The 26,052-nt window shown below is 49.8% G+C and overlaps 2 protein-coding genes across 2 annotated transcripts; one reads left to right on the forward strand and one right to left on the reverse strand.

The window, feature by feature from the left end:
• Positions 1 to 9,572: 9,572 nt before the first annotated feature.
• On the reverse strand, positions 9,573 to 12,137 carry CCDC87 (coiled-coil domain containing 87; the record flags this gene model as incomplete). Its single annotated transcript, XM_080705802.1, has 1 exon — positions 9,573 to 12,137. One exon carries the CDS (start codon positions 12,135 to 12,137, stop codon positions 9,573 to 9,575), a length of 2,565 nt encoding a protein of 854 aa, XP_080561928.1.
• A 299-nt stretch (positions 12,138 to 12,436) lies between these two features.
• CCS (copper chaperone for superoxide dismutase) lies at positions 12,437 to 26,052 on the forward strand (the record flags this gene model as incomplete). Its single annotated transcript, XM_080718854.1, has 8 exons — positions 12,437 to 12,475; positions 12,753 to 12,825; positions 16,247 to 16,384; positions 16,555 to 16,732; positions 17,205 to 17,265; positions 25,544 to 25,621; positions 25,692 to 25,795; positions 25,899 to 26,052. 8 exons carry the CDS (start codon positions 12,437 to 12,439, stop codon positions 26,050 to 26,052), a joined length of 825 nt encoding a protein of 274 aa, XP_080574980.1.

Raw genomic sequence — 26,052 nt, forward strand, 5'->3', positions numbered from 1 at the left:
GGCGAGGCGAAGCCGGCGGCCCCGACGCACCGACCGACAGACGCGCGGAGCAACGGACCAGGCGGCGGGGCCCGCGGCCAGGACCCCTGCGTCCCGCCCACCTCGGCGCCGCGGGGCCAATGGGCGCCGGGCCCTGGCGCATGCGCACAAGTTTATTTACGCGAGGCACGTGGGCGCGCGGGGTGGGGGGGTAGGGCACTGGCTGGAGGAGACGGCTCGTCTTTAACCTTTATTGGGCGCTTATTATAGGTTAGTCATTACATGCACCCTCCCTTTGATCTTCGTGACAATCTTGTGCAATGAGTGCTAGTTGCATTTTATTGGTGAGGAAATAGAGGCCCACAGAGATTAATGGCATGTCAAAATGAATGGTAATGCCGAACTTGACCCCAGAAGTTGGCTGGGAGAGCAGCTTGGTGGCCCTTGGAGGCTCCGCTTCTCAACCGCGAAATGGGTTCTGGTCTTATCTCAGACTGTTGCGAGGATCACAAGCAATCATGTGAGCATGTGGTGTAACGCCATTGGTTTTAGAGACTGGAGACAGGAGTTGGCAGCAGCATATCGGCGAAGAGACTGAGGCTGGGAGCATCCTGTCAAAATCATTGCAGTTCAAGATGTTGAATTTTGTTGAGGAAATCTGTGCATACGTGTGAGGCCTGCAAAACATGGGGGTGGCGAGTGGAGGACTTTCCGGTAGGTTCTCTTAGCGCTCCCCTCCCCCACCCCCTGGAGCTTTCCTGGCTCTGCTTTGGTCTCGGTCTGACAGGAGTGAGTTTCTGTTAGCCTCAGCAGTTCCCACAGGAGGCCACGTACAGACGCATTAGGCACGGTGCTGCCTTCTCAGAGCTCCCTGCCTATTGGAGCAGATGAGAAAAGGACATTTTCCTGCTAGTTGTTTCCAGCTGGGAGAGAGAAAACAGTTTTAGAGAATTGGAAGCCGGGCATGGCGGTGCACCCTTGTGACCCCAGCATTTGGGAGGCTGAGACAGGAGGATTGCAGTTCTCGGACAGCCTCAGCTACTTAGTGAGGCCCTCTGCAACTCAGGGAGACCCTGTTTCAAAAGAAAGAATAGCCGGGCGTGGTGGCGCACGCTTGTAATCCCCAGGCTTGGGAGGCGGAGACAGGAGGATGGCGCTGGTTCTGGTTCGAAGCCAGCTGCGCTGGTTTAAGAGACTCTGTTTCCAAATAAAAAAATAAAAATAGGTCTGGGAGTGTAGCCCGGAGGTAGAAGGGTTTCCAGGAACCCCAGAACCGCCAAAAAAGAAAGAATAAAATGCCCCTGGCTTCCATCCCCAGTACCCCCCCCCACACACACACACACACGGTGGGGGAGAGAGAGAATTGGAGAAATCCTAGAAATGGGTGAGGAGAGCAGATATTGAAGAACCTTGATTCTAGTCCAAACCTGGCTTTTTACAACAGCAGAGGTGTAGAGAGGCAGAGCAACATTCCAGCTACTCAGAAATTAGCGCTGGAGCCAGGCCGGAGCCAGCTGGGTGCTCCCGGCAGTCAGCTGGGGCTGGAGAGGGGCAGGTCTGAGCTACCTCAATACGTGCTGCTGGTCTCTGCCTGCTCTAGACCTGGGATATGCTCTTTTGGGCTCCCTTGTCTATTTTTTTTTTGGGGGGGGGGTCTGGGGATGGAACCCAGGAGCATTCGACCTCTGAGCTATACCCCCTGCCCTATTTTTTTATTCTTTTTTTGAAACTAGGTCTCACTGAGTTGCATAGGACCTCTCTAAGTAGCTGAGGCTGACCTCGAATGGCGATCCTCTGGTCTCAGCCTCCCGAATGCTGGGATTACAAGCGTGCGCCACCACGCCCAGCAGAAGTTCTTCCTTTTTTATTGTTATTTGTTTTTGTGGCACTAGAGATTGAACTCGGGGTGCTCTGCCACTGAACTACACTCCCAGCCCTTTTATTTATTTGTGTGTGTGTGTGTGTGTGTGTGTGTGTGTGTGTGTGTGTGTGTATGTATGTGTTACTGGGGATTAAACCCACGGGCATTCTGCCTCCGAACTATATCCCTAGCCTTATTTATGTGTTTATGTATTTATTGTGACACTGGGGGTGGAACCCAGGGGCTTTTCTACCTCCGGGCTATACTCTCAGACCTATTTTATATTTTATTTGGAATCAGGGTCTCACTAAATTACTGAGATCCTAAGTAGCTGAGGCTGGCTTTAAACCTGTGCGATCCTCCTGTCTCTGCCTCCCAAAAGCTGGGATTACAAGCGTGCACCACCACGTCCAGCTTTTATTTATTTATTTTTTTGAAACAGGGCTCACTAAGTTGCTGAAGGCCTCACTAAATTGCTGAGGCTGGCCTTGAACCTGTGATCAATCCTCCTGTCTCAGCTTCCCAAGTACTGGGATTACCAGCGTGCACCATCACATCATGCGACAGTGTCACTACCTGCTGAGGCTGTCCTCCAACTTGTGTTCCTCCTATCTCAGCCTCCCAAGTACTGGGATTATAGGCATGTGCTACCATGCCCGGCTTGTTTTCTTCATTCATCCATCAATAGACACTTAGGTTAATTTTATAATTTGGCTACTGTGAATAGTGCTACAATGAATACAGGCATGTAAACATCTCATTCAAAGTTAGGGTGGTGGCGCACGCTTGTCATCCCAGCATTTTGGAGGCTGAGACCAGAGGGTCGTGGTTCGGGGACAGCCTCAACTACTTAGTGAGGCCCTTTGCAACTTAGTGAGACCCTGTTTCAAAATAAAGAATAAAAAATAAGGCAGGGGGTGTAGCTCGGAGGTAGAATGCCCCTGGGTTCCATCCCTAGTACCTCAAAAAAAAAAAAAAAAAAAAAAGTCAGGAGTTTCTCTGGCCCCAAAAAGACCACAGAACATTTCTTAGATCTAGGTTTCCAGAAATTTACATTGGTGTCATACTTAGCCTTTGGAGAAAGAGTCATCTCCCTCTATGTCTGTTGCCAGACACTGGAGCCATCTAACGAGTGTCGGACAGAAAGGTGGCTCATCTTCTTGCCTGAGTGATGCAAGAAATCATAATTATAATTGATGGAGTGGGAGGAATATTACCTTAGGCAGTTCTCACAACCCTGCCAGGAATTATACAGCTATGAAAGAGGAAATTGAAGCCCAAGGGCATGTCCCTGTTCAGAGGCGGAGCTGCAGAGGGGAGCCGCGGGCCACAGGGGGAGGGGTGGACATCGAGGGAGGAGAGTATTAGAGTCTGAAACAAAGGTGACCCCACCTTGTGAAGGTGTGTCATTTTGCAGGTCTCTTTGCTGACCAGAAATGCCCAAGTTTTGCTCAAGTACACTGTCCCCTGCTTACTGAAATGTCCCCACTGTCTTTCCTAAGATGGCCCTGACGAGCGCCTTGCTTCTCATGTCCCTCTGCTCATGGAGAATTCCCATTGTTCTGCTTAACCCAGCTCTAACCATCCAACGAACTCCCTTTAACAGCTCCCCTTGCTGTGGCTAACCACCGCCCTCGCTAGCCCCGTAGACTCTCTCCTGAAACAACACATATAAGCTGCTAGTCTCTGAGCGGACACAGGCTCCATCCTTCCCTGGAGACCCAGCTCCACAGGGGTATAGCCCGTACTGCCAGAGCCATCTCCCATGTCTCCTTCCCCCTCGAACCTTCAGAGGGAGGCTAAGAGAGCCCAGTGTCAAGAAAGCAGAAGACAGCGGACCTTCTCTCTTTTTTTCTTTCTTTTTTTTTTTTCCTTCCATGATACTGGGACATTCTACCTCTGGGCTACACCTCCAGTCCTATTTTATTTTCTACTTTGAAACAGAGTCTTGCTAGGTTGATGGGTGTCTCACTCTGCTGAGTCTGGTCTCTGACCTGCGATCGATCCTCCTATCTCAGTCTCCCACATACTGGTATTACCAGCATGTGCCACCACGCCTGGCTAAGAGAGAAAGTGCTGGATGTGTTGACTGTCATCCAGAGGGTAGGTAAAATGAGTTGAGGGGAGCCGGGCGTGGTGGTGCACGCTCGTAATCCCAGCATTAGGGAGGCTAAAACTGGAGGTTCGCAGTTTGTGGACAGCCTCTGCTACTTAGTGAGACCCTGTTTCAAAATAAAGAATAAAAAGTAGGGCAGGGGGTATAGCTCAGAGATGAAATGCCCCTGGGTTCCAAACTAGACCCTCAAAAAAAAAAATAGGTGAGGTGAGGGTATTGGTGGGCAACATCACTGGAGACCTCCTTAAGAGTACGGGGGAAGCCGGGCATGGTGGCGCACGCTTGTAATCCCAGTCCTTGGGGGGCTGAGACAGGAGGATCACAAGTTTGAGGCCAGCCTCAGCTACTTAGTGAGGCCCTTCACAACTCAGTGAGACACTGTTTCAAAATACAGAATAAAAGCCAGCATGGTGGTGCACACTATAATCCTAGCATTGTAATCTCAGCATTTGGGAGGCTGAGACAGGAGGATTGTGGTTCGAAGGCAGCCTCAGCTACTTAGTGAGGCTCTCCACAACTTAGTGAGACCCTGTTTCAAAATAAAGAATAAACCGGGCGTGGTGGCGCAGGCTTGGAATCCCCATGCTTGGGAGGCGGAGACAGGAGGATCGCGCAGGTTCGAAGCCAGCCACACTGGCTTAAGAGACCCTGTTTCCAAATAAAAATATAAAGATAAAATAGGTCTGGGCGTGTAGCCCGGAGGTAGAACACCCTTGGGTTCAATACTCAGTACTAGGGGGAAAAATTATATGAACAGAGCCTGGCATGGTGGCACACGCATGCCTTTAGTCCTAGTTCTTGGGAGGCTGAGGCAGGAGGATCAAAGGTTCGCAGCCAGCCTCAGGGACTTATTGAGGCCCTTAGCAACTTAGCAAGACCCTGTCTCCATATAAAAAATAAAGTAGGTCTGGGGGTGTAACCTGGAGGTAGAAGGCCCATGGGTTCCATTCCCAGTACTCCCCCCACACAAACACAAGAATGCCCCTGTATTTAATCCCAAACACTATAAACAAAACCAAACCGACAAAACAAAGGGCATGTCCAGTCTGCTATAGCTAGGATGGACTGGATTCTGACTGCACCACCGTCTTCTGTGGCCTGGGACGCACTCCTCGCCTCCTCGAGCCTCAGTTTCTCATAGGGATGTGTGTAGATGCCATGGGCGCTCCTGCCTGCCCCTCATGTAGGAGCCCTGAATGGTAGCTGTCAGCACTATCACTGTGTGAGTTCATTCCTGTATGGCACAAGTACAATAAGGCCTTTTGTTTTTCTTAAATAGTTCCTTAAAGCCCATCGCCTAGCTACTACGTCTTTATCTGGATGATCTTCCTTTCTCTCGCGACTTGCTGGTTTATCTTTTCTGCCCCAAGGAGGACTGGCGCCTGGGAGCGCACCGATGTTATACTTCTCGTTGACACGCGGTGGCGCTGTTGCGTTCGCTCCTGCGTCTGCCCGCGCGTCAGGATCCCGGGAGAAGAGGAAGGGGTCTCGGCGGTGCTGTCAGCTCCCGCCCGGCTACAGCCCTCCAAGCGCAGTTCCGGGGGCCGGGAGGTGGGGCTGGAGAAGAGTCCGCAACACCGATGAAAATAGGCCTTTTGTCGACCTCCCTTACTTGCAGCTAAAAGTTGAAACAGAGCTGATCTCTGCGCGGCACCCTTGACATCAACTCCTAGATCTCAGAATTGGCCCAAACCACATGTCGTTTTCGTCCCGGGATTCTTTGGCATCACTACAGCTCCACTTGCTCAGTCCCAAGACCTGGAAATGTCCCTTATTCTTCTCTTTCCTTCCTGCCTCACATCTAGCTCGTCTTCAAGCTTGGAAATCCCATTCCTAACGTCTTCCAGATCCACCCACTTCTCTTTCTCCCCACAGCCGCTGCTCAGGGCCAGGCCACCATTACTGCCCGCCTGCCCTCATCCTCTCCTGCCTTCAATAATCTCTGCTAGGGATTCCTTTGCTGGGCTGAAAAGCCACATCCCTTCCCCAGGCAGCTGTATCTCAGGACAAGTCTGAAGGGCCATCTCAGCTTCTGAACTCCCTGCAGGGTTTGGGGAGGGGAGGCCTCCCTCTCTTTAGATTTCTTGGCCCCTCTCCCCTCCCAGACTTTCTTCCTTCTCTTCTGTTCCCAGTGTTGATCCTGGGAGACCGCCCTGGCAACCTGCCTGCTAGTCTCCACCTCAGTCAGCTTTCTGGGGAGCCCAACCCAGGGCAGATCCACACAGGAATACAATCCACACTCCAAACGTGGCATATAAGGGTGGACATGATCTGGTCTCCGCCTTCCTTTCTCAACTCATCTCAGGCTTCTCTTGTTGCCCCTTCCTAGGCCCAGCCACAGTGCCCCCTTCTGTCTAAGCCACTAAGTGGCTTCCTGCCTCAGGGCCTTTGTACTGACTGTTCACTGAAGTCATTTCCTCTGCTCTGTAGGACTCTGGATCTTAGCTGTCCAGTCTCCACCTACATGTCGTAGGACCACTTCTTCCCTTTTCCCTACCTCAGAACACTTTAGCTGGGCGTGGTGGCGCACGCTTGTAATCCCCGCGCTTGGGAGGCAGAGACAGGAGGATCCCGCAGGTTCGAAGCCAGCCATGCGCGCTGGCTTAGGAGACCCTATTTCCAAATAAAAATGTAAAAAAGGTCTGGGAGTGTAGCCCAGAGGTAGAAGGGCTTCCAGGATCCCCAGTACCACCAAAAAAAAAAAAAAAAAAAAAAAAAAGAACACTTTATATTTTTCAGCACTTGTTGAGGTAGAAGAGATGAAAGAAATATGCAGAAAGGAAAGCTGGATGTGGTGGCACATGCCTGTAATCCCAGTACCTGGAAGGTTCATACAGGAGGATCACAGGTTTAAGGCTAGACTCATAAATTTAGTGAGACTTTCCTCCTCCTCCTCCTCCTTGTCCTCCTCCTCTTCTTTTTTTTTTCTTTTCTTGTGGCACTGGGGATTTGACTCAGGGGTGTTCCACTATCCTTGCCAGATGCAGTGGCACATGCCTGTAATCCCAGTATTTTGGAGGGTCCCAGGTTCCAGCCCAGCCTCTGCAATTTAGTGAGTTCCTAGGCAACTTAGTGAGACCTTGTTTCAAAATAAAAGCAAAAAACATAACTGTGGTGTACCTTGAAGATAGAATGCCTCTGATTCAATCCTCAGGACCAAAAGGAAAAAAAATTGGCAGATGTCCCAGGAATCTGGAAGTGATAGACCTGGGAGGAGAGTGGCTTATGGAGTGGCCAGCCTGTAAAAGTATTCAGAACTTTTGAATTAAAATTGTTTATTTCCTGTGGGGCTTGGTGGCGCACGCTTGTAATTCCAGCACTTGGGAGGCTGAGACAGGAGGATCTCACAGGTTCGAAGCCAGCCTCAGCTACTTAGTGAGGCTCTCAGCAACTTAGTGAGACCCTGTTTTGCCGGGGTCCAGCCCTAGCAAGAGTCGAGGTTCATGTGTTGGTGAGAGTTGAGGTCGAATGAGAGAAGATGCTGTCACACAAGACCAGCTTCAAGCTTTTCCATTTTATTCAGGATTTGTTATAATTTTTGTGTGTATATATATATATATATATATATATATATATATATATATATATATATATTGGGGGCAGAAAAAAGCAAGGCATAGCCATGAAAGCAGGAACTCCAAGGACAGGAAAATTTTTTTACAGACTTCAGGGCAGGGTGCCAGACATTTAAATAATTATAGAAAGTATGCTTTGTTCACTTCGCAAGACCAACTTGAACTTAATCTTATATATTGGCCCAAACTAAGGTCAATTTGAACTTAATCTTTGGCCCAAACTTTATCCTTGGGGAAAAAAATCTTTGCTGCCCGAGTCTCTCACAAGCCGCTGCCCATCAGTTTTAGTTATAATGCTTATACATAAAATTCCAATTATACATATTGATCCAAATAATCCTAAAATAATTTTTTGAAGAAGGAAATGCTAGACATACAATCATGGGGATCTAAGCCTTTGCGGGTCCCCTGACCGAGCTTTCTCAAGATCTGCATGAGATGCTGGAGCACTGTTTCCAAATAAAATAGAAAATAGGTCTGGGAGTGTAGCCCAGACGTAGGAAGCCCCCGGGTTCCATTACTAGTACCATAAATAAATAAATAAATAAATAAATAAATAAATAAATAGCCGGGCATGGTGGCGCACGCTTGTCATCCCCGCCTTGGGAGGCAGAGACAGGAGGATCACGCAGGTTCGAAGCCAGCCGCGCACACTGGCTTAGGAGACCCTGTTTCCAAATAAAAATGTAAAAATAGGTCTGGGAGTGTAGCCCGGAGGTAGAAGGGCTTCCAGGAACCCCAGTACCACCAAAAATAAAAAAATAAAAATAATAATAAATTAATTTTAAAAATTTAAATAAATAGTGAATACAAATAATAAATTGCTGAGGCTGGCTTAGAATCTGCCATCTCCATCTCCTATCTCAGCCCTCCAAGTACTAGGGTAACAAATGTGGGCTACCATGCCTGGCTTTTCCTTTCTTCCTCCTCTTTTCTTACCTTTCTTCCTTTTTTTCTTTTCTTCTGTGGTAACCAAGACCATTCTACCCCTGAGCTACATCCCTCCCAGTCCTTTTAAATTTTTTTTTTTGTGGCACTGGGGATGGAATCCAGGAGGGGCATTCTACCTCCAAGCAACACCCCCATCCCTATTTTTTATTCTTTATCTAGAAACAGGGTCTCACTGAGTTGCAGAGGGCCTAAGTAGCTGAGGCTGTCTGTGAACCACGATCCTCCTGTCTCAGCCTCCTGAATGCTGGGATTACAAGTGTGCACCACCACGCTTGGCTCCTCCCAGCCCTTTTTAGTTTGAAACAGCGTTCCACTAAGTTGCTGAGGAAACCTGTGATCCTCCTGCCTCCACCTCCCAAGTACTGAGATTACAGATGTGTTCTACCACATCTGCTCTCTAACTATCCAATTTAATGTTGTGAGATGGGAGATGCTATAGGACAGGAATATTCCGAAGTCATGGTTTGTCTCTATCTGACAATGAACGTCAAGAGACAGTCTTAGTTTTTGATAAGAGATATGACTTGGAGCCGGGCATAGTGGTGCATTCGGGAGGCTGAGACTGGAGGATCGCGGTTCGCAGACAGCCTCAGCTACTTAGTGAGGTCCTTTGCAACTCGATGAGACCCTGTTTCAAAATAAGGAATAAAAAAATAGGGCTGGGGATGTCTCTTGGAGGTGGAATGCTCCTGAGTTCCATCCATAGTACCACCAAAAATAAATAAAATAAAGAATAAAAAAATAGGACCAGGGATGTAGCTCAGAGGTAGAATGCCCCTGGGTTCCAGCCCCAGTACTGCAAAGGGGGGGGGGGAGAGACAGAGAGACAGAGAGGAATGTGAATCGTATTGTACAAGGGTGTTGACATAAATAACAATACTGGGTTTGGGGATTCTTTTATTCTTTTATGAGAACTTCATTGTCAAAACACAGACTTAATCTCAGTCCGTGTGGTTGGAAGCACAGAGTTCCTGAACCCTGCATCTACAGATAGAGATACCCATATTTCTTCTTCCAAAGCCATCAAGAGGTCCAGAGGAGCTGCTGGGTGTTTGGGGATGAGGGAGGGATTTGAGAGCACCTGGCCTGCTTAAAGGCTATTGGGAGTATTCCCAGGCACTCTTAAAGGCTGGCTGCTGTTCCTCCTGAACAAGCCTGATACCTGGGAGGCCTTCTGGGGCCTGACCAGGTGACGAATACGCCGCTGCTGTTGGAGCCAGAAGAGCATCTCCACTTTGTCCCGCTCCATCTTGTCCAGGTAGCGCCGCCCCTTGAAGGTCACTGGTTCACCAAAGATTGACTCAATCTCCTTCAGGAGGAAAGTTAAAGAAGGCTCCATTTCACTGAGCTTCTTGTGGAGATGGCAGCGGAACTGACTCTCCTCCAGAAGGTGACTCGGGCCCAATTTGGTCTTCTGGAAGAAGCGATTAGGGTCAGAGGCTTGTCTCTCAAAGCACTCCAGTCTCCCCAGCAATACCTCTCGCTGTTGAATGGGCTTCAGGGCCCTCTCCCAGGCTTTCACCAACAAGGGCAGCTGCCTTATACGAGCATTGGAGCTGTACTTGATGGTCATGTCCAGCCGGTCCTTGCTGGGGACCTCAAGCATGGACCACAGTCGTTCCAGACGCTTCTGCAGGTTCATGACCTGGGTCTTTCCACTTCGTATCCTATGCTCCAGCACCGTGTTCCAATCCCACTCCCCGGGTACAAAGTCTGGCTCCTCATCTTCTAGCAAGGGCGGGGGGTGCTGGATCTGTAGGGACTCTTTGACAAGGACTGCTGTCTCCACGGGCGCCTCTTCTTCATACATTTGGAAGATGATGTGGAGAAAATCTGTCTCCTGGGTGGTGAGATACTTGAAGTAGTCATCCACAGACAGGCTGTTTTGCCACCGGTTCATCCACGAGGCCTTGTTTGTCCGTGCCTCCCAGCTTTTGAAGGTATGTGGTGAGCTAGGAGAGGGCATCTTGTCCAATTTGGACTGGAGATCATATGCTCTCTTGGAGTAACATCCGGTCAGATTAGGGTTGACGAATTGGAACTGCTTTTCTTGGTATAGAAAGGTCGAGGACAGGAAGGCCGACCAGTCTTTATCTGCTGAGGGCTCAACCAGCCCTCCTTGGTCAAAAGAGAGGTGGTCAATAGAGATGCGGCTCAGCAGCTCCTCGTAGATCTCTTTGGTGCTGCTGTCCACGAGGCGATTGACATCCATCTCTTCGATAACTCTGGAGTCCAGTTCACCAGTCAGGTGGTTGTACAGGACTTTGGCCTCCTCAACCCGGAAAGTGTCCAAAAAGTTTCTTTCAGAGAGCTGCACAGTAGCTGTTTGGACCACAACCTCATTTCTAAGCTTCAGGGTAGTGGTCACTGGCTGGGGCTGAAGTGGAGGGGACTTGGGGGGCTGGAGGCTCTGCTTCCAAGAGGCTTCTTCCTCCTGGAGGCTCTTTAACATCTTCTGCAGCTCCTCCATGTGATGCTCGGCAGCTAGGCGGCGGGTCACAACCCCCAGGAGTGGAGGCAGGCCCGAGTCCAGTGGTGCGGGGCGAGACCACTCCAACTTCATGTTCTTCACCTTCCGCTTCAGATCCTCAGCCACCATATCCCCAGTCAGCTCTGTTTTGCTCTCTGCAGCCACGATCTGTGGGGTTAAGGGTCGCGGGGGGAGTGCAGGAAGACCCAGCTCATCGGCCAGCTTCCAGCCCTCGCGAAGAGAGGGCATGGACTGGGCTCCCTGGAGCTGGGAGAAGACAGATGAAGTGGGGTAGGGAGGAGTCTCGTCGGTGGGAATCGCGGTGGGGCTGAGCTGTGACGCCATCTGTGAGGAAGTGAAGTCCGTCTCTCGCTCCTTTCTAATGGCGGGCGGCCAGCGGAGGGGCTTTTTACTCTTCAGCTGGGGGATGGACTTCAGTTCCTTCACCGGATCCAGTTCGGGCTCACTGAAAAGCTCTGCAGGGCGGCTGAGTTGGATGAGGTAGTTCAGGCTGAGGCTGGAGCAGGGCACCTGGGCGAAGCCAGTGCTGTGAGGCCAGGGGATGGGGCAGAGCTTGAAAGTCCCAGCGGGGCAGGCCGGGCGCCGCTTGTCCACGCTGCTATGGGCCTGCTCTGCCTTCAGAAGGGCTTGGAAATCCGCCAGCAGGCAACGGTAGACATCGGGACTGGTAAGGAAGACCGTACAGTCCCTGGCAAGGCTAGCAGCCAATCGGGAGAGGGTGGCGGATTCAGTGAAGACCTTCCTGGAGGTCGGCATGGTCACCAGCAGGTGCAGGTAGCGTAAGAAGAGCTGCTCGCAGCTGAGCAGCACGTAGGCCTCCAGCCGCTTCCGCAGCTTCAGGTTGTTCTCGTAGCTCAGACTCGGTTCAGCAGGAGGCTCCTGCCAGCTGCACTTTAGCTCATCCAGGATGACCTCAGTGAGACGGACTCGGCCCTCTGGAGGCACCCACGATGCCAGTCCGAGCTTGGCCAGCAGCTTGGACACCTGGCGGCACAGCGACGCCACCTTTAGCTTGGCTAGCGGCAGCGTCTGCAGGTTCGAGACCTCTTTCGGGCGGCGCTTCGGAGGCTCTGGGGCCGGCGCCTTTCGGGGGAAGAGCGACAGCGGACTCAGCAACTGGTGATAAAACCGCTGGAACGCAGGCTCGGGCTTCCTGGGCTCCATCTTAGCTCACTTGGCGCCCCGGACCCTAGCAGAGGACGCCAAACAGTTACTAAGGCAACCCGGACCCGACAGCCCGAGTGCGCCTGCGTGGCCGGTGCCCGCCGCCCCGCGGAGGGCGGTCCAGGGCCTGGCAAGCGCATGCGTCAGGAGGCGGGCCGAAGGGTGGCTTCCGGAGGCGGGCCGAAGGTGGCTTCCGGAGGCGGGCCGAAGGTGGCTTCCGGACCCGCCCCCGAGCAGCCGCGCGGCTCCGCCTCTGGGCCAGAGCGCTTGCGCCCCGCCAGCTGGTGATTAGGTCCGTTATGGCTTCGGACTCGGGGGACGGCGGGACCCAGTGCACGGTGAGAGCGGAGGCTTCGTGCGGAGCCTTGCCGGGCACAGCCTCGGCCCCTGGTGGGGTTATCATCTTGGGAAACGGGGAAGGGACGGGGCCTGGGACCACCTGGTGTGAGGGTTAGTAGAACGGTTTTAAGATGATCGTGAGATCTTGAGGGGCATGAAAACGGTCGTATGAGGCTTGTCCTTACACCTCGGAGTGGCCTTAGAAAAGGTGGTGAAACACGGTCACGGCACGACACATCCCCAGTCCTCATCAGCCGGCCCCTACCGCTCTCGCAGCTGGAGTTCGCTGTGCGGATGACCTGTCAGAGCTGCGTGGACGCAGTGCGCAAGTCCCTGGAAGGGGTGACAGGTAAGAGCAGGGTAAACCTTTCTGCAGACAGCCTTGAGGCCTCTGGGAAGAGTCAGGTCAGCCTCTCCAGTCCAGCTCTACTCCCAAGTTAAAAGCGCAGAAACTAATAGGTGAAAGAGTGCAAGGAATATTTTCTCAAGAGTTACGGAGACTCTAGAGGGGGCTGGTGGCGTATGCCTGTAACATACACCAGGACTTTTGATCGCAGGTCAAAAGTCAGTCTCAGCAATTTAGTGAAACGCAGTTTCAAATTAAAGAATAAAGAGCTGAGGGCAGCTCACAGGTAGAATGTTCGATCCCCAATTAAAAAAAAAAAAAAGTTACAGAGACCCAGAGGCAGAGCCTAGATAGGGTACAGATCTCCTCCTGCAAAGGAAGTTCCCACGAACACAGCCATTTCTTGCTTGGGAAACAGCACAATCATGACAAAGGAAACTGTCGCCGTGGCCCATGCTACATGGCTCCTGGCTCTTAAAAGGCCAGCGGGTCTGGAGGTGACCCAGCACAAGCAGGAAGATCTGCAAGGCAGTGGCACTGGCACGGCGCTGAGAACTTGGCTTCCTTTGATTCTGTTAAATGTTCCTCTAGTCGTTCAGCCGGTGGGACCAAACACCACGAGGCTTTTAGGGAGAAGGTAAAGATGAGCACAGGCACTTCCCAGTTGCCATTTGCACTACACTTCTTGGGGGGAGCAGTTCTGAGAGGGAAATTCCTGAGATGGATTCTGAAGCCGGGACATGGTGGGCCTATACTTTCTGCCACTGTGCGTGGGTTAGGTGGAGGCACTCTGGAGTCAAATCTGTTTGGGTTCAAGTGCCCTCTTCACCACTTCTACCTCTGAGCTACACCCATAGCCTTTTGTTTGAAACGGTCTTGCTAAGTGGCTGAGGCTGGCTTCGAACCTGCAATCCTCATGTCTCAGTCTCTCAAGTACTGGGATGACAGGTGTGCACCACCACATCCAGCTGTACTTCATTCCTTTTTATGACTGACATGGACTTTTTATCCTAGTGTACAGATGCAACTTTTTGTTTACCCATTCATCAGGTGATAGTCATTGATAGTCATTTGAACTGTTTTCACCTTTCAGCTATCACAAATAATACTATGGATAGGCATCTTTCTGATTTTTTTTTTTTTTTTTTTGGTACTGGGAGTTGAATCCAGGAGCATTCTTCCACTGAGCTACACTCCTAGTCCTTTTAATTTTGAAATGGTGATCACTAAAATAGTGTGTGTGTGTGTGTGTGTGTGTGTGTGTGTGTGTAAGTGTGTATGTAATTGGTGATTGAACTCAGGGGCCTTCTACCTCTGAGGTACACACCCAACCCTATTTTGGGGGTGAGTACTGGGGATTGGACCCAGGGATGTTTTATCTCTGGGCTATACCAATAGCCTTTTTTATTTTTTATGTTGAAATAGTGTCTTGCTAAGTTGCTAAGACTGGTCTCAAACCTGTGATTCTCCTGTGTCAGCCTCCCAAGTACTGGGACTGCAGGTGTGTGCTACCAGGCCTGGCTGTTTTTATTTTTTTTTTTGAAACAGTCTCACTAAATTTTTGAGAGCCTTCTTAATTTGCTGAGGCTGACTTTGAACCTGCAGTCAGTCCTCCTGTCTCAGCCTCCCAAGTACTAGGGTTGCAGGTGTGTGCCATCTTGCCCAGCTAATGGTCCTTTTTTCCCCCTTTTTTTTTTTTTTCCCCTGTGGTAGTGGGGATGGAACCCAGGGGCCTTCTACCTCCGGCTACATCCCCAGACATATTTTCGTTTTTATTTGCAAACAGGGTCTAACAAGAGCCTGTTTGGGGCTCTTGTTAAACAAGGGTTGCCGAGAGCCTCACTAAATTGCTGAGGCTGGCTTTGAGCATATGATCCTCCTGTCTCAGCCTCCCAAGTACTGGAATTACAAGTGTGTGTCACCATGCCCAGCTCTAATAGTTGATGTGTGTGTGTGTGTGTGTGTGTGTGTGTGTGTGTGTGTGTGTGAGTGATACTGGGGGTGTAACCCAGGGGCTTTTCTACTTCTGGGCTATACTCTCAGACCTATTTTTTATATTTTATTTGGAAACAGGGTCTCATTAAGTTGCTGAGAGCCTTCACTAAGTAGCTGAGGCTGACTTTGAACCTGTGCAATACTAAGCCTCACAAGAGCTGGAATTACAAGCGTGAGCCACCACACCCAGCTTCTAATAGTTGATTTTTTTGGTATTTATTTATTTGCTGGTCTGGGGATGGAACCCAGGGGCATTTGACCTCCGCGCTATACCCTCTGCCCTATTTTTTATTCTTTATTTTGAAACAAGGTCTCCCTAAGTTGCAGAGGGCCTCACTAAGTAGCTGAGGCTGTCCTTGAACCGTGATCCTCAGGTCTCAGCCTGAATGCTGGGATTTCAAGCGTGCGCCACCACGCCCAACTATAAAAACATTTTTTGTGTACGGCACTAAGGCTGAACCCAGAGGCAATCTACCTCTAAGCTAAACCCCTAGCCCGATTTTATTTTTTACTTGGAATTAGGGTCTCACTAAGTTGCAGAGGGCCTCACCAAGTTGTCGACCAACCTGCAATCCTTCTCTCTCAGCCTCCCAAGTACTGGGATTACAAGCATGCGCCACCACACCTGGCTATAAAATCTTTTTTTTTTTTTTTTTTTGGTGGTACTGGGGTTCCTGGAACCCCTTCTACCTCCGGCTACACTCCCAGACCTATTTTTATTTGGAAACAGGGTCTCTTAAGCCGGCGCGATCCTCCTGTCTCCGCCTCCCAAGTGCAGGGATTACAAGCGTGCGCCACCATGCCCGGCTATAAAATCTTTTTAAAAATAATTTTTCTGTGTTTCAAAATTATGCTTAGTACATAATGAAGACTCTTAAAAAGCTTCCTCAGAGTTAGACGTGGTGGCCCAGACCTGTAATTCCAGCATTCGGGAGGCTGAGACAGGAGGATCACTGGTTTGCAGACAGCCTCAGCTACTTATTGAGGCCCTTTGCAACTTGTTGAGACCCTGTTTCAAAATAAAGAATAAAAAATAGGGCTGGGGGTGTAGCTCAGAGGTACAATGCTCCTGGGTTCCTTCCCCAGTACTGCAAAAAAAAAAAAGAAAGAAAGAAAAAAGAAAAGAAAAACGAAATTAAATAAAAATACACAAGCGCGCTGGGTGTGTAGTTGGGAGGTAGAATGCCCCTAGGTTCAGTTCCTAGGATGGCCCCTGTGCACGCCCTGCATGTGTGTGTGGGAACACACACACACACACACACACACACACACACACACACACACACACACAGTCTCCTCAGGGTCACACAGTTGGATGGTTAGAGGGAAGCTTCCAAGCTGACCTCTGGCCGTGGGAAGGTTATGGGCTGGGGGTGGGGAACTGCTGTCCGTCTGGCTCTCTTTTCTCTGCTGCCCTCTGCCCTCTCAGGTATTCAGGATGTGGAGGTGCAGTTGGAGAACCAGATGGTTTTGGTGCAGACCACTCTGCCTAGCCAGGAGGTGCAGGCGCTCCTGGAAGGCACTGGGCGGCAGGCCGTACTCAAGGGCATGGGCAGCAACCAGATGCGTGAGTATGGCCTATTCCTTGGGGCATGGTCTAGAGATGGCACACATCTGGATCAGAGAGCCTTTGGGGATTGTGTGGAAGTTATGTAAGGTTCCCTGCCTTCCCGGAGCTGATGAAGAGGCGGGGCAGGCTGAGGTGGCAAGGCAGCCTGACTGTCCTGTACCTTGCAGAGAATCTGGGGGCAGCAGTGGCCATTCTGGGGGGCCCTGGCACCGTGCAGGGAGTGGTGCGCTTCCTACAGCTGACCCCTGAGCGCTGCCTCATTGAGGGAACCATCGACGGCCTGGAGCCTGGGCTGCACGGACTCCACGTCCATCAGTACGGGGACCTCACAAAGAACTGCAGCAGGTAAGGATCCCCTAACATCCCTGATAGCATCCTCAGCTACGTACTTCTCATGCCTGATCCTCACAAGTACCCTGGGAGGCACAGCTTACAGATGAGGAAACTGAGGCTTGAAGAGGTCAAATGACTTATGAAAGGCCCCAGAGGATGTAAGAGAGTTAGGATTCTAATCAGGATCCACCTCTGAGCTCCTGCTGGAGGGTGACTCCTCACCCCGGAAAAGAGGGGTCTCATGGCAGAGTGTTTGTTCTGCTGTGATCTAATTAGCTGTCCCTTCATTTGAGTCTCTCCTGGATCAGAAGCTTATGGAGAGCAGAACCGTGTCCATTCTTTCGGTGCCATCTGCCCAAAGCCTGGCCCAGAATAGGCCTGTTTGTTGAGTGAATGAATGAAACAAATGTCGATAGGCTAAAGGGTGGACCAACTGGCCTGTGAGCTGCTGCTTTGCTACACACCTGCTACCTTTCCTCCTTAGCTGTGGGGACCACTTTAACCCTGATGGAATGTCTCATGGGGGCCCCCAGGACTCTGACCGGGTAAGTGTCAGTCCGGGCTGGGCTTGGATGTATAGAGAACCCCAGGTATCAGAGGCTGGGCAGGCAGCTCTTGGGCCCTTGAAGCGTGGCATGGTCTTTTCCTCTCACTTGATTTTATGTTTTGGTTCTGGGGCTTGAACCCAGGGGCATTCTATCTCTCAGCTACATCCCCTGCCCTATTTTATTTTTTTATTGGGGAACAGGATCTTGCTGAGTTGCTGGGAGGCTGGCTTCAAACCTGAGCTCCTTCTGTCTCAGTCTCCCACATACTAGGATTACAGGCATGTACCACCACATCTGGCTCACTTCACTTGATTTTGTTTAGTTTAGGAACCTTTATTGACACTTTCTCTGATGAAGGCCCTGGGGATAGAACACTACACAGCCCAGTGCCTGCTAGGGAGTTCACAGTCTAGTGGGGGAGGTTATGGAAAGGGGTGGTTGTTGTACAGTGAAATAATCCTTGCAGGAGCACCTGCCCCAGGCTGAGGGTGGGGCCAGTGGGACAACGTCTTCTAGAGAATGTGAGAGTACAGATGCTGAAGTTTTTACTAGAAAGATGCTAGGATCCTGATGCTAGGATCCCCATTCTGGAGTCCCATTTTTCACCAGAGAATTATTTCTCCATCGTTGGGATGTCACACACCACCTTAATGATTATTACTTTACTTGAGTACAGCTTCTACTATTACTTATTTAATTGTTTAATTTATTTATTTATTTATTTATTTTTTTTTTTGCGGGTCGGGGGTGGAACCCAGGGGCATTCGACCTCCGAGCTACACCCCCTGCCCTATTTTTTATTCTTTATTTTGAAACCGGGTCTCACTGAGTTGCAGAGGGCCTCACTAAGTAGCTGAGGCTGTCCGCGAACCGCGATCCTCCAGGTCTCAGCCTCCCGAATGCTGGGATTACAAGCGTGCGCCACCACGCCCGGCTAATTGTTTAATTTAAATTGGCTCATTTCAGCTGGGTATGGTGGCACACGCTTGTAATCCCAGTACTTGGGAGACTGAGACAGGAGGATTGCAGGTTTGAGACCAGCCTCAGCAATTTAGCAAGACCTTGTTTCAAAATAATATAAAATAAAATAAAATCAGGCTGGAGATGTAGTTCAGAGGTAAATACCCTAAGTTCAATCCCTAGCAACACACACACACACACACACACACACACACACACACACACACACTGACTTATTTTCCCTTTTAGATACATTTAGTTTTTTATTTGTTTTTATGGTACTGGGGATTGGACCCAGTGGCCTTTTACCTCTGAGCTATACCCCCAGCCTTTATTTTTTTTTGCTTGAAACTGGGTCTCCCTAGGTTGTTGAGAGTCTTGCTAAGTTGCTGAGACTGTCCTTGAACCTGTGATCCTCTTGTCTCATCCTCCCAAATATTGGAATAACAGGCCTGTGCCAATATGCTTGCCCCTGTTTTTTATTTTTTATATCTATTTTTTGTTTTTTATATCTATTTTTTGTTTTATTTTTATTTTTATTTACTTTTTTTTTTTTAGTACTAGGGATGGAACCCAGGGGCATTCTATCCAAGCTACATCACCAGCCCAGTTTTTTTTTTTTTTTTGGTGGTACTGGGGGTGGAACCCAGGGGCTTTCTACCTCTGGGGTACACTCCCAGACCTATATTTTATTTTATTTGGAAACAGGGTCTCCCTAAGTTGCTGAGAGCCTTACTAAGTACCTGAGGCTGGCTTTGAGCATGTGCGATCCTCCTGTCTCAGCCTCCCAAGCGAGGGAATTACAAGCATGTGCCACCACCCCTGGCCTATTCTTTATTTAGAAACAGGGTCTCACTGAATTGCAAAGGCCTCACTAAGTAGCTGAGGCTGTCCTTGAACAGCTATCCTGTCTCAGCTTCCTGAATGCTGGGATTACAGGCATGTACTACCACGCCTGGCTTCCACCCCTATTTTTTATTCTTTATTTTGAAACAAGATATCACTGAGTTGCAAAGGGCCTCACTAAGTAGCTGAGGCTGGTTGTGAATCGCGATCCTCCTGTCTCAGCCTCCCGAATGCTAGGATTACAAGTGGGCGCCACTATGCCTGGTCTTATTTTATTTTATTTTATTTTTCTGTGATACTTGGGGTGGAACCCAAGGGCATTCTACCTCTGAGCTACACCCCCAGCCCTATTTTATTTGGGAACGGGGTCTCAGTAGGTTGATGAGCGTCTCACTACTTGCTGAGATGGCCATTTTTTATTTTTTAAAATCTGTTGTGGCCGGGCGTGGTGGCGCATTCTTGTAATCCCAGCATTTGGGGGGCTGAGACCTGAGGATCGCGGTTTGCGGACAGCCTTAGCTACTTCGTGAGGCCTTCTGTAACTCAGTGAGACCTGGTTTCAAAATAAAGAATAAAAAATAGGACAAGGGGTGTAGCTCAGAGGTCGGATGCCCCTGGGTTCCATCCCCAGTCCCGAAAAAAAAAAAAAAAAATCTGCTGTGGAACTTTCCGCATATTCCAAAGTGTAGGAACAAGTTTCAAGAACTCCTGTGTCCTTATCATCTAGCTTCAAGTTACTAATTCATGGTAAGTCGTATTTCATCTATATCCTTGGCCCTTCTTTACTATTATTTTTCAGCAAATCAAAACCTCATTTTATATTAATAAAGGAGATTGAGCCAGGCGTGGTGGCGTATGCCTATAATCCCAGCATTTCGGAGGTTGAGACAGGAGGATCACAGTTTGAGGACAGCCTCAGCTACTTAGTGAGGTCCTCTGCAACTCAGTGAGACCCTGATTCAAAATAAAGAATAAAAACAAAATGAGCCGGGCGTGGTGGCGCACGCTTGTAATCCCAGCATTCGGGAGGCTGAGACAGGAGGATCGCAGTTTGTGGACAGCCTCAGCTACTTAGTGAGGTCCTCTGCAACTTAGTGAGACCTTGTTTCAAAATAAAGAATAAAAAATAGGACTGGTAATATAGCTCAGCTCAGAGATAGAATGCCCCTGGGCTCCATCCCCAGTACTGCAAAAAAAAAAAAAAAAAAAAAAAAAAAGAATAAAAAAACAGGGCTGGGGGTGTTAATTTTAGGTAGAATGTCCCTGGGTTCCATCCCCAGTACCACTAATTAAATAAATAAATAAATAAATAAATAAATAAATAGAGATTGACTGACTGAAATGGGGTCTCTATGTTACCCAGGCTGGTCTTGAGCTCATGGGCTTAACTAATCCTCCTGCCTCAGCCTCCCAAGTAGCTGGGACTACAGGCACATGCCTGGCTGAATAGATTGATTTCCTCCTCCTCTTCCTCCTCCTCCTCCTCCTCCTCCTCCTCTTCTTTTATTTATTTATTTATTTATTTATTTATTTTGAGGTACTGGGGATAGAACCCAGGGGTATTCTACCTTTGAACTAATTCTTTTTATTTATTAATTTATTTACTTGCAGGTCTGGGGATGGAACCCAGAGGCATTCGACCTCCGAGCTATACCCCCTGCCCTATTTTTTATTATTTATTTTGACACCGGGTCTTACTGAGTTGCAAAGGGCCTTACTAAGTAGCTGAGGCTGTCTGTGAACTGCGGTCCTCGGGTCTCAGCCTGCCAAATGCTGGGATTACAAGCGTGCGCCACCACGCCTGGCTTATTCTTTTTATTTTAAAACAGGGTCTCACTGAGTTGCAAAGGACCTCACTAAGTAGCTGAGGCTGCCCGCGAACCGCCATCCTTTGGTCTCAGCCTCCTGAATGCTGGGATTACAAGTGTGCACCACCATGCCTGGCTTCATTTTTTATTTTGAGATAGAATCTTACTAAGTTACTGAGGCTGGCCTTGAACTCGCTATTCTCCTGTCTCAGTTTACCCAGTACTGGGATTACAGACATGTGCCATTGTACTGGCTAAAAAAACCCCAAACTTATGCATTTAGAAGTTTGGATTTTTTTTTTTAAACTGGGCTTGGTGGTACACACCTTTAATCCCAGAACTTGGGAGGCTGAAACAGGAGAATCACAGATTTGAGGTCAGCCTTAGCAGTTCATTTAGAAAGACCCTCAACAACCTAGGGAGATCCCATTTCAAAATAAAAAACAAAATAGGCTAGAGGTGTAGCTTGAAGGTGTTTAGCTTTTTTTTTTTTTTTTTTTTTTTTTGGCAGTACTGGGGATTGAACCCAGGAGTATCAACCTCCGAACTACACCCCTAGCCCTATTTTTTATTCTTTATTTTGAAACAAGATCTCTCTAAATTGCAGAGAACCTCACTAAGTAGCTGAGGCTGGCTGTGAACCTGTGATCCTCCTGTCTCAGCCTCCAAAATACTGGGATTATAAGCATGCGCCACTATGTCTGGCTTCAGAGGTGTTTAGAATGCTCCTATTTTAATCCCCAGTACTACACACACACACACACACACACACACACACACACACACACACCCTTGCATCGTTTAGCTGGGATTAGTATCATATGCCTGTAATCCCAGTGCTTGAGAGACTGAGACAGGAAGATCTCAGATTTGAAGCTAACCTCAGCAATTTATCAAAGTTCTCAGCAATTTATTGAGCATCCATTTCCAAATAAAAAAATAGTCCTGCCGGGCGTGGTGGCGCACGCTTGTAATCCTAGCATTTGGGAGGCTGACGCCGGAGGATCGCGGTTCGCGGACAACCCCAGCTACTTAGTGAGGTCCTTCGCAACTCAGTGAGATCCGGTTTCAAAATAAAGAATAAAAAATTGGGCAGAGGTTGTAGCTCGGAGGTCAAATGCCTCTGGGTCCCATCCCAGACCCACAAAAAATAAATAAATAAATAAATAAATAGTCCTGAAGCCAGGCGTGGTGGTGCACGCTTGTAATCCCCTCACTTGGGAGGCCGAGACAAGAGGATCACATAGGTTCGAAGCCAGCCTCAGCTACTTAGTGAAGCTCTCAGCTACTTAGTGAGGCCCTGTTTCCAAATAAAATATAAAATAGGTCTGGGAGTATAGCCTGGAGGTAGAAAGCCTCTGGGTTCCATCCCCCAGTACCACCATAAAAAAAAAAATAGTCCTGAGGGTGTAGCTTGGAAGTAGAATGCTCCTGGTTCAATCCCCAGCAACACACACACACATACACACACACACGTGCGCGCGCGCGCGCGCACACACACACACACACACACACACACACACACACACACACGGGCTGGTAATGTAGCTCAGAGGTTGACTGTTCAATTCCCTAGTACCACAGAAAAGAAAAACAAAAGTTTTTACTCCTTGTCCTGGAATGCTCCAGAAGCATTTCTGTCTGGTACGTTACACAGTGTATTAGTGATTTATTGCCTCAAATCAAATGACTCCAACATTAGGGTATAAAACAAAAACATTGATTATCTCACACTTGGACTGGGGCCAGAATCTGGGTGTGTCTGGCTCAGGGTCTAGTGGGGCCCCAGTCACTGCAGGGCTCCATGTGGGGAGGCGGCCTGCTTCCCAGCTTGCTCGTGTTGCTGTGTGTGGCAGGCCGCGGGCTCTCCTGGCTGTTGGCCAGAGGCATGAGTCCTTTGGCACACGGGCCTCTCCCTGGGCAGCTCACCAGGGTGCAGCTGGCTTCCCTCTGCATGAGAGAGTGAGAGTGTCCCAGACTGAAGCCACATTCTGCTTGTAACCTGATCTAGGAAATGCCACTTGTCCAGCCCACACCTGGAAGGAGGCTGGTAAATCCCAGAGTGTGAATTCGAGGATGTCTACCGGCTGTCTGTGTCCCTGAGACTTGAAAGATGTTGGGCAGGTGCTCAGCAGGAGAAGAGGGCGAGGGCGAATGGTAGAGTCAGGGGAGAAGACTGCCCTGCAGGTCTGACACAGCAGAAGTGCTTCTGAAGAGACTGCCTTGTGACCTGTGTCTTTGCCCCAAGAGACTGGACCCAAATTGCCCTGATATCTAAACAAGAGGAATCAAGAGCTCAGCAGCCAAGGCTGTCATGGTTTTGCTCAGAGAGAATTTAATTCAGTGGGAATTTGTCTGGAGCCTGGTTTCCCCTATCTACCTCCTAATGGTCTCTAAGCTTCCTTCTCTCCCAACCCCTCTAGTGCTTCCTCTGCACACACTGACACTAGAGGGATTGCTCCCAGGCATAGTGAAAGCATGCCATACTCCTGCCTAAAATCCTTCCTGGCCCCTCGTGCCTGAGGGTACAGGCTGTGCCCAGCTTCTTGGTATGACATTCAAGGCGTGTCTGGCCCAGTTCCATCTTGCTTGCATGCTGAGAGCAAAGGCTGGAAAGGCTTCCTGTCCCTGACCCCGGTAGGGTCATGTCCTTAAGCCCCATTGCCTAGCCTACTCCCCAGCCCTGACCCAAAGACTCTCCTCATGGCCCCAGCACCTCCCCACCTGACCTTTCTACAATTAAAGTCTCCCACACAGGGTGGCAGAGCAAAAAGTGCCCGGTGTCAGCTGCAGATGTCCCTCTGGACAGCAAGGCAAGGCAGCCCCCGCCCTTCTTGTTGCTCCAGCCGCACCTCGCCCCGAGTGCTTCCTTGTTGAGCAGCACGGCCCTGCGGATGGGTTTGCGCTGGCCCAGGCACTTGATTTTGCCCATGTGTCAGGTTGTGGATGATATGTTTGCACACGTTTCTGTGGCTTACCAGTAAGGTCCTGTCACCCCAAACTCTCCATATTCTTTGTTTATAATTATGTCTGGGGTCTCTGAGGGTGAGGAGCACATGTATCCCTGCCATACCCAGCTGTGCTCAGTAGATCTGTTATGGTGTGTGCGTGTGTGCATGTGTGTGCTCCTGGCGATTGAACCTAGAGGCATTTTACATCTGACCTAAACCCCTAGCCTCATTTTATTTATTTGGAAATAGCGTCTCACTAAGTTGTCAAGGCTGGCTTTAAACCTGTGATCCTCCTGTCTCAGCCTCTCAGGTACTGGGATTACAAGTGTGTGCCACCATGCCTGGCTTATTTATTTATTTATTCATTTATTTACATATTTACTTACATATTTATTTGTAAATACATAAATAAATGAATAAATATTCATTTATTGGATTGAGCCAGAGATGTTGTACCTCTGAGTTAGCCCCCAGCCCTATTTTCTTTTTTATTTTGAAACAGGGTCTCCCTAAATTGCTGAGGGCCTTGCTGAGTTGCTGAGCCTGGTCTTGAACCTGTGGTCCTCCTGTCTCAGCCTCCCAAGTACTGGGCTTACCGACACACCTAGCTTTTTATTTGAAGCAGGGTCTCAATAGATTGCTGAGTCTCCCTGTGTTGCTGAGGCTGTCCTTGAACCTGTGATCCTCCCATCTCAGCTTCCAAAGGACTAGGATTACAGGCGTGTGCCGCCATGCCAGCTGTGTTTTGACACTGTTTAGTAATTTTTTTTTTTTTTTGAGGGTCTGGGGATGGAACCCAAAGGCATCTGAGCTATACCCCCTGCCCTATTTTTTATTCTTTCTTTCTTTATTATTTTTTTTTTTTGGTGGTACTGGGGTTCCTGGAAGCCCTTCTACCTCCAGGCTACACTCCCAGACCTATTTTTTATATATTTTTTTTTATTTGGAAACAGGGGCTCTTAAGCCAGCGAGGCTGGCTCCGAACCAGCACGATCCGCCTGTTTCCGCTTCCCAAGCGCAGGGATTACAAGCGTGCTCCACCAGCCCGGCTATTCTTTATTTGCAGGGTCTCACTAAGTTGTGGAAGGCCTCACTAAATAGCTGAGGCTATCCGTGAACCACGATCCTCCAGTCTCAGCCTCCCGAATGCTGGAATTACAAGTGTGCGCCACCATGCCCGGGTACCTTTTGGTAATTTCAAGGGGGAGGGTGGGTGGAGCCAGCTTTGGGAGTCAGGCTAGGCACTTTCCCTTGTGTGTTTCTTCTCCCTATTCTTTGAGGCTGGAAGTCAGGGAAGACATGCTGGCTGCCACTATGGTCAGAGAAGCCAAGTGTGGCCAACTCAGGCCTAAGGGAACTGAAGCCTGCCAAGGGCTCCCAGAGCCAGCAGGAGGCTGGAGAGCTGGCCTTGGAAAGAAGCTGGAACTTGGCTAAGGAAGCTGGCAAAGCAGTCTGGTCCAGCGGGATGACCATGCGAGAAGGGGATGCTGGCACATTCAGCGTGCTGGCATTTTGCCCAGAATTTTAGTTCTAGGGAGGGAGTGTCCAATTGCCTTCTGAGGTCCCAGACCATCCCTTGATCCTACCAGACTCTACCTGCAGGAAGAAATTGGTAGTTTAGGGAAGTGGGAAGGGAAATCAGCTGCTGAGAAGCCAGAAGATAGCAGTGTGGCCCCATGTGCCTTTCTTCCCCACTCGGTCTCTTTCCAGCACCATGGAGACCTGGGCAATGTCCATGCTGGTGCTGACGGCCGAGCCATTTTCCGGATAGAGGATGAGCTGCTGAAGGTAAGGTGGGAAGAAGGCGGGGCTCCTCCTATCAGTACAGTGGGTCTGAGGCTGCTGTCTCCCCTCCAAGGTGTGGGATGTGATTGGCCGCAGCCTGGTTGTCGACGAGGGAGAAGATGACTTGGGCCGAGGTGGCCATCCCTTATCCAAGATCACGGGAAATTCCGGGGAAAGGTGGGTAGTGCTGCCCCAGCAGGCGGCTGTGCCCTGCCAGTGGTGCACATGGAACCCGGGGAGCGGTGCCCGAGGCCAGTGCTGACTACACATCCTTCCCCAGGTTGGCCTGTGGCATCATCGCCCGCTCTGCTGGCCTTTTCCAGAACCCCAAGCAGATCTGCTCTTGCGATGGCCTTACCATCTGGGAGGAGCGAGGCCGGCCCATCGCTGGCAAGGGCCGAAAGGACCCGGCCCAGCCCCCTGCCCACCTCTGA

The sequence above is a fragment of the Muscardinus avellanarius genome, assembly GCF_963383645.1.
Source record: "Muscardinus avellanarius genome assembly, chromosome: 1".
In the NCBI taxonomy this organism is placed as follows: domain Eukaryota; kingdom Metazoa; phylum Chordata; class Mammalia; order Rodentia; family Gliridae; genus Muscardinus; species Muscardinus avellanarius.